The 8,283-nt window shown below is 53.0% G+C and overlaps 2 protein-coding genes across 3 annotated transcripts in view; both read right to left on the bottom strand.

Moving 5' to 3' along the window:
* Window positions 1-1,197: 1,197 nt before the first annotated feature.
* LOC129491653 (uncharacterized protein C3orf36-like) lies at window positions 1,198-3,980 on the bottom strand. The gene is given in 4 exon segments (XM_055296168.2): window positions 1,198-1,392; window positions 1,394-1,467; window positions 1,469-1,941; window positions 3,962-3,980. Coding segments are annotated over 4 exon segments (600 nt in total). The 3' UTR covers window positions 1,198-1,358.
* Window positions 3,981-5,677: 1,697 nt separating this feature from the next.
* The window catches only part of SLCO2A1 (solute carrier organic anion transporter family member 2A1), a 98,871-nt gene continuing 96,265 nt past the window's right edge, over window positions 5,678-8,283 (bottom strand). For both annotated transcript variants that reach the window (XM_055295384.2, XM_063611373.1), the window contains one exon: window positions 5,678-7,803. In XM_055295384.2, coding sequence (XP_055151359.2) covers window positions 7,686-7,803 — 118 coding nt within the window. In that variant the 3' untranslated portion in view covers window positions 5,678-7,685. The remainder of the gene's footprint in view (window positions 7,804-8,283) is intronic.

Here is an 8,283-nt window from a genome sequence, read left to right as displayed (position 1 = left end):
TCTGTTTGTCTTGTTCACCTCTATAGGCCTGGTGCCCAGCTTGCCCGGGTGCCTGAGTCTGTGACGGGATGGGTACCTGCCCCTTCCCGGGGTGGACAGTGCCCAGAATGCTGACATCAGTTTCTTTCTGACATGCACGCCTATCTCAGGGCCAGGCCCCAGGAGGTGCTCTGGTGACGGTTTTGAAAGGAGGAAGCAGAGGCTACTGAACCCCCTGCAGTGGCTGAATAATCGGTCCCAGATGGTGCTAGTGACACAGTGGGTAGGCTGACAGCTTCTGGGTGCGAATGGCCCCACAATGCGGCTGGGGACCACCCTGCCCACGGCCGGTCAGAGAGCCTGAGGAAGCCGTGTGTGCCCAGTGTGCGGGCCCTCTCTGTGCCTCGTGGCACCTTAACCCTCTACTCCGCTTGTTCTCTAACGTGTTTAATACACTTTCGTGCTGAAAATATAAATAGACTAAACGGTGCTTTATCGCGGGGAGGCAGAGAGGAAGTTTCCTCGAGGCCGTGTCCCGTGAGCAGGCGCCGGTGGGCTCAGCCCCCGGGCCCTCCGGGGTAGCCAAAGTAGGGGGAGGCGTGCGTGCGGTGGGCGCGGGGAGCCCCGCAGGCCCGAGGGCGCCCCGGCGGGTAAGCGGCCTGTCCGAGGCGCGCTGACCCACGTGGTGGAGTCCCGCCGGGCTAGCTGTGGGGCAGCGGGGGCGTCCTGTGGGCGTCCCGTGGGCGGGCTGGGAGTGGCGCCTCCGCGGGTGGCTTCCCCCGGCCGCAGCGGGGACGGCGCCCCCTGGTGGCCGAATGCTACTCCAGGGCGCAAGGGGCCGCCCACCCCGCCTCGCCCACCCGGCGGGGACCTCTGCGTCTTCTCTGAGGAAGCCAGAGGAAAGGAGCCAAGACCGCAGTCCCCTGGGCCCGTTTCCTCGTCTGTGGAATGGCATGATAATTGCATCTCGCAGGGCTGTCGTGAAGATTCAAGGAGCAAATGTATGTAAAGCGCTTCGGATGTCTGGTACATTCTGAGCCTTCAACCCACTTGAGCTGTTGAAACTCTGGGATTCAAGCGGTTCGGATCAAAGAGGAACGGTGTGACACCTGCCTCTGTCCTTTCCAATGTGGACTCAAGGGAGAGCGTGTGTCTCTTCCAGAATCCCCAGTCTCTCTTTTGTAAGCTGGCGGTCATGAGATGTAATGAGGACAAAGGTTTAAACAAATGTTGGTCCCTATCTGGGACCTCTGAAGTCACTTTTAATGGATTTGGGGATTTTACAGATTTAAAAAGGGGTGCCTGCTGTGGCCCATTTATAGACCTGTAGAGCGAAGAGAAGGAGATTGGTCACACTGGCGGCCGGAGTAGAAGCCGTTTTAAATTAGCTGCCCCTCTCTGCCTTGAGACTGATTTTCTGACTCTCAGTTTCACGCTTGGGTTCCAGCACCCAGATGAGAAGAGAGAGAAGGTGGAAGAGGAAGGGAGAGGAGGGGATAGAGCAGCGGCCACCAGCACTCCCTGAGCGGGGGCAGAGTGGGTGGTTCCCCCCAGGTGGGCAAGGTGGGGGCCCCCTGGGTGTGCTGGGCAGGGGTGGAGTGTGCTGGGAGCACGCGGGAGGACTGCGCCTCTGCTCCTCGCGGTGTGGGGCAGCCCACTCAGGAGCCCCTTCCAGTGTAGACTCCAGGAGGGTACTCTGAGCTAGGAATGCCTTCCTGAGCCTGGTTGGTGGGGGCTCTGAGGTCATTCCTCCAGGCCCTGAGTGGGCAGAGGGGAACGTGAGCACTAACCCAGGAGCGGGGACTAGGCTGAGCCCACTATTCACAGCCTGGGGTAAGCCAGCCTCAAGACCCTCCAGGATGGTTTCAGCCTGGATTTGACTGCTTCTCCTGCCTGACCACTGCGCTCCTTCACAGGCCTCTGGCCGGCGAGTTCTCAGGATGTGCACAGGTTTCCTGCTTCCTTACCTTTGCACACCTTTGCTTATTCCTTTGGCCCAGAAAGTCTTTCCCAGCACATTTGACTCTCTTGAATTCCAGTCTCTCCCGCATGGCTAGGATCAAGCCCCTTCTCCCATCGCTCATCAAATGAACTCAGAGCACTGGTACTTTGCCCTGTGTTAAGGTCTTGTCCTAGCTCTGGATTGTATGTCCTTGAACGGTAGGTACCATATGTTTGTCACTTCTTGTCCTTATACACATCAGGTAGGGATGAGGGACAACTGGAAGGGGCCTCGTTTTCTCCATGTTCAGGATGGGACTAGTCATAGCGGCCCCACAGGGCTGTGGGAACTCTGGTGCGATTCTGCCATGAGAGTCACCCCATCTCCTCCTTGCCCGCAGGGTCTCGCTCCGTCAGCTGTCCTCTTGGACCCCGCAGCCTCCCCGTCCTGTGGCCTTTTGCCCCAGCCAATCTCTTCCCTCTGAAGCCATCCTTTCCTTGACCCTGCATCTCTCAGCCACCACCCCATCTCTGCCTCCTCTGAGCAAAATCGTCTTTCCCACCTCCCCAGCCCTCCGCAGACTGCCTCAGCCTTGCCTGGGCATAAGCCCTTCAGCTTCAGGGACCCACAATTGGTGCTTCCTCCATTGGGAAATCTTTCCAGACCATGCTTCCCGACCCCGACAGCCCCACAAAGCTGATTTAAGTGTCCAGGTGAGCAACTGTGTCCACCTAGGTTCACTACCCACAGTAGAGGGTTTTAGTGCTCAACCATATCTGCTCTTTCCTTTTTCTGAGCACACAGAATATTCTGTTTCGCTCTTGCGGCAGCTAGGCTGGGAGCAGGGTGAAGAGCGTTACTTTGGGACAAAGCATTGCTTAGCAGTGCGGGATCTTCCAGGACTTTCTTCCCGTGCCCCATCCATCATGGCAGCTTATAATGAAATGGAGGTACCTCAGGTTCCAAGCAGTCTGGGTTACTGAGCCACTGACCTGAGAGTCGCCCAGATCACCGCAGGTTCTGTGAGCGAGATACCATCTTTTGTTGTGTCAAGTGACTAAGATTCGGGAAGTCTGTTGCCACAGCATAGCCAAGCCTTTACTCACTGATTTACTGATTAGAGTTGTTTTAAATGGGTTAATGGCTTGGTAAACTGTAAAGATCTGTGCACATTTTAGTTATTATTATTGCTGTCAAGTTGTAGCAGGGCTGGAGACATGATGTGGCTGGGAGAGTGGAGGAATGGCCAGGGTATGCCATGGAGAAAAACTTCCTCTCATTTATGATTTGCCAAGGGCTTGCCCAGGATCTGTTTCCATATTTAATCTCTGATGAAAGGTTATAATGAATCTGGTGTCTGGTGCTACTGGCAGGAGATGGACCTTTCTTCCAGGTATTTACTTCCTGTGGTTGTGAAAGATAGGATGTATTTCTCCTGGATTTTCCGCAATATAATATTTTAATATCAATTTGATACTGACTGGCTTCAGCCTCCAGCTTAACTGTATCTCTCCATCTTTGAGAGTGGTTGAATAAAATCACAATATGGCTTTGTTTCTTGAGCAAGAATCTGCTAAGCAGTCACCAGATGGAGCTGTTCCCTTGAAGGTCTGTGTGCAGGATTCTCAGGGCCTTTTCTTCTCAAAACCCTTCCCTCTTTGTCTCTCTTCTCCACAACTCTCTTTAACTCATGGTGCTATAGGGATAAATTGGCCCTGTTGAATGAATAGTTGTGATGTTGTTGCTAGTTGAATAGAAGGTATGTAAATGAACTGTTACCTGGTTCTTCTGCCTTCGTTACCCACCTTAATGGCCCTCAAGAGATTCCCCCACTTCCCTCCCATGGGCCAGTGAACATCAGTGGGAAAAGAGGGGCCTCCCCACCATTTTAGTCCACGCTGACTCTTCGGAGTGACTCAGCTGGAGTGATTGGGCTGGACCAGAGAGAGGTGGACAGCCTGGTTTGAGTCTAGGCCTGGCCAGCTATTATCTGTGTGAAATTGGCCACAATGGTTGCTTCCTCAGGATCAGATTCCTCACCTTTAAATGGGGCGTCCATCATGGAGGATCACCCCAAAGGGCTTTGGGCCAAAGGATAATTGATAGAGATGTAGTATTTAGTTATCACTGTATTTGCGCTTTTTCCAAGAAGGGTCAAAGAAGGATGGAATAAAAAAGGTTCCTGCACACTCTTCCTTTTCTGGCTTTTTTGTTCAGCCCTTGAGGGGCTGGATTCTGTAGGGAGAGGGAGTGGTGCAGAGGAGTGGGCTTCCTAGGACTGGGGTTGGGAGAGGGCACAGCTGCTAGTATGCACAGGGAGGTGGGCCTAACCCTGGGGTCTGGGCTTTGTAGGGTTTCCAGGCTCAGGTGAGAAGCAAGGCCATTAAACAGCCTCGAATGGGAAAGGGACCAAAGACCCACAATGGCACCCTTGAATGCGTAGGCATCCAAGGACCTTCACATGGCTCTAGGAGCCAGACCCAAGCATGGTTGATATTGAATTTCCAGCCAGACAGCAGGATGGGGGGTTTGAAATCAATATCTGATTTAAAGAAATAGGTGATTTTTTTCTTTTTGCACATCCAAGTTTGTGAAGTGAGAATGTCTCTCTCAATACTGATAAGGGCCTCATATAAATGTGAGCTCTTGGATTGTTTTTCATGCTCACTGACTCTTGGTTGCAGCCATCCAAAAAATCAGATTCACAGGCATCTCTTCACAGGCATCTCTTCACCTTGTTACCCTTCACTCACCTTTGAACATACCAAAGGCCTATCGAGCCTATAAATTTCTCAGTGGCCTAAGCACAAATGGGCATCCCCCAGGCTCTACTGCACTGACAGCCCACCTCACAGGATTTGGGAACCACCCACATCAATCTCATGAGGGGGCCGTTAAAAGTGCCATTCCTGGGTCCCCGTTAGACCCACAGAAGTAGATGCTGGGGCTGGGTGGAGGGTGTTGGGAATTTGCATTTTAACAACATCCTCTGTGAGTGTCACACACTCAAGAAAGTTTGTTAAGCTTTGCTCTAGAAGTGAAATGAAAGTGACACTATTATATTCCCTGCTGACAGCTGAGAAGAAAGATTTTCTGGGGAGTAGTAGTACTGGTTGTGACCATATTATCAATTGGATTATGATATTAATTCTGTTTTGTGCCATGGACTTAGCTGTTTGCGTCCAACTCCACTTCTGGATATAAATTGCTGATCCGGCCTCCTCAGAGCCCAGCAGAACTTCACTGAAGGAATAAGCAGTGTCTGGTACCTGCCTGATACCAGGCTAATGGGTTGACAGTTGCATTACCTCTAATCCCTGTGGCCATGGGCCCCTGGGGTCTATGTCATGAGCACTTCCTCTGTTTACAAGATGCAGGTGCTGGCAGGGTGCGGTGGCTCATGCCTGTAATCCCAACACTTTGGGAGGCTGAGGCGGGAAGATCATTTGAGGTCAGGAGTTTGAGACCAGCCTGGCCAATATGGTGAAACCCTGTCTCTACTAAAAGTACAAAAATTAGCCAGGTGTGGTGGCACAGGCCTGTAATCCCAGCTACTCTGGAGGCTGAGGCAGGAGAATCGCTTGAACCCAGGAGGCAGAGGTTGCAGTGAGCCAAGGTCGTGCCACTGCACTCCAGCTTGGGTGACAGAGCAAGACTCCATCTCAAAAATAAAATTAAAAAAAAAAAGTGCAGGTGCTGTCTGTTCTCTGACAGATGTATATGACAACATAAATTCATGACCAAGTTACCTCAATATCAAAATTAGAATATTTTAATAGTAATATAATAGAACAAAGGTTTGGGAGTGCAACCAATCTTCTAGAACATGAAGGTTGGCATTCATCGTTCATAAACTCAGCTGAAGGCAGTGCCTTCCAAATGTGGTTAAATTGCCGTGGGAAAGACCAGGGTTAGTTGCAGGGCATCATTTTCCAAGCAGAACCATTTCAAATGCTAAAACTGGCCCCTGAGGTTACATTGAGCCTCCCTTCCTGAGTGAGATGTTTGGAAATGAGGTGGCTTTGGAAATAAGCCTGTCTGTAACAGTGGTTTCCACAAAGACTTCAGTCTCATGGCATTGGACTTTGTTTGGACACTGACATAAATATTTTGGCATATCGCCATATGAGGCCTTCCCAGAGGTGGCTTCCAGTATGCTTCTGGAGGGGGTCTTCCAAGAAGAGTGGCACTTAAGGGTCATGTATGGCCATGACCCATGCCCAGCTGTTCCAGAGGACATGGTGAGACAGAGCTGTCTGGCAAACGGCCAGGTGCAGAGTCAGTCTGGGGGCCATGGATGGCATGGATAGTCAGGTCAGGATCCTTCATGCCAATCTGTGGCTTTTTGCTGTCCCCACCTCTCCTCCTGCTCTCACCAACTCCCACACCCCCAGTCCCACACTGCCCACTGAGCACACCCTGGGAGAAGGCCCTAATGTAAATGGAGGGAGGTGAGGTAAGAGCTGAGGGAAGCTCGGTGGAGAACGCTGTATTAGCATGGCTTTGCACAAAGTTGGTCTCCGATAAATATATTTGTTGATGAATGGCCTCCTTCGTTGGCTTCTGTCTCTCAACCTCTGTCACATAGCAGCTGTGTCTCTCAACCCGGGCACCCACCTCTCTGGAGGCAGTGAGAAGAGGCTGAGAAAATGGTAATGGTATGAGCATGTTTGAAACCAGGAAAGCCAACCTGACTGGCTGTGTTTTGTGGGCTGCAGCTTGCCATCCAGCTTGATGACAGTGGACATCCACTCTGCTTCATCACTTGCTTTGCCAACCTCTCTTCTGCCTCTCTACTCCTCGGAATACGGGCTGAAGTCCAGACAGGGAAGTGCATGTGAAGCCACCTCATCTGCTGCCAGGGAGATGTGGGAGGTTCTTCCCAATACTCTGAGATGAGGGGGTCTCATCCCCACATTGAAGGGGTGAGAGGTTGGGCATTGGGACCATTTCATAGGCCTTCCTTGGGTCTTCACTGTGTTGTAGCTTTCTCAGTTTGAAACGTACCCCAGAAAGACAGGGATAACATGTGAGGATCTAAGGACAGAAAGTCCAGGGTTCATATGGACAGCACTTAGATGACCCATCCTTGGGGTTTCTCAGTCCCTGCTCTGGTGCCTGCATGCAGGTAATGGGCAGAGACTGTACTTCTCAACATGGCAGCATCCAGAATGGCCTCTAGGTACAGGAAGTGAGGATCTGACGGGGAGGGAGCCAGCCCCTCCCATAGTCTGTGCTGATGCCAAACCCAGGTGCGAAGGAGGCTACAGCCAGTCTCCCCAGTCTCCCAGGGGCTCTGGCTATTCATAACTCAGCCACTTCCTTCTTCCTCTCACCCCTGCTGCTCTGCAGGGTGTGGGCAGTCAGCGGGAGAGTGGAGCTGCCTGGCAAGAAGGGCAGATACCCTTTTTCTCTCTCCTTTTAGGATTCCCCCCAGGGCTGGTGAGGGCCTGGCTGCCTCAGTGGGCATCCTCGATGGAGGACCCAGCACTGAGGTGAGCCTGGGCATCTGGGGGCCTCTTCCAAGGGGCCAGGGAAGACTCAGCCCCCCAGCTCTGGCCCATGCAGCCCAGGTGCACAGTGGCCCTGAGGAACTGCGGGGAGGACTCTGGGAGGAGGAGGTAGGGAAGGCAAATGAGGACTGGGGTTTTCTTTCTTGTTTAAAAATACAAAAAGGAAATGACGTGTTAACATTAGTGAATATAGGCAGGTGTGGAAGAGGCAAGGTCCACTCTCTGGAGCAGGGCAGTGGCCCGGGCTGGGGTCAGATGAGGCCTGCTGCCTTCTGCACGTTGTACTCCTTGTTCTTCTTCACCCTCCAGCTGATGAAGCAAAGCAGCAGCATGCCCAGTGCCTTGTAGCCCATCTGCAGGCCCAGGTACCTGTGGTCAGGAGGAGGCAGGACCGGTGAGGGAGGGGGCTCTGCAGCCCACATCCCAGGGCCAGGACCACTGGGAAGAGCCACGTCATTCCCTCGCTGGCCCACGAAGGGTGTGGGCACCATCCAGGTGGGGATCACTTTCCTCATTTCTTTGACCCAAAAGGGAACAAAGCTGCAGGGAAGCAGGCGGGGAGTAGGCATGGGACTCCTAATCCAGGGCTCGTCATCCCTCCACTGGCTCTTTCCACAAGGCCAGAGGTGACCCGGCTGCCCCAGCCAGCCCCGGACGGTCCTGTCCTCCAAGCAGAGCCAGAAGGAGAAGGACATCTTCTCGCTGCCCTCTTGGCCTGTACCCTTTGCGGTCTTCTCTGCCACTCCCATACCATTTCCAGCCCCTGCCCAGTCCCCTCGAGCCCACCTTCCTGTGGTTTCTGGGCCATATGATGACGACAGCAGGTGAGGTGGCTGGAAGGGGTGCAGA

The sequence above is a fragment of the Symphalangus syndactylus genome, chromosome 10, assembly GCF_028878055.3.
Source record: "Symphalangus syndactylus isolate Jambi chromosome 10, NHGRI_mSymSyn1-v2.1_pri, whole genome shotgun sequence".
Taxonomy (NCBI): Eukaryota; Metazoa; Chordata; class Mammalia; order Primates; family Hylobatidae; genus Symphalangus; species Symphalangus syndactylus.
The sequence above is the reverse complement of the archived record's forward strand: the minus strand, read 5'-3'. Positions and strand labels throughout refer to the sequence as shown.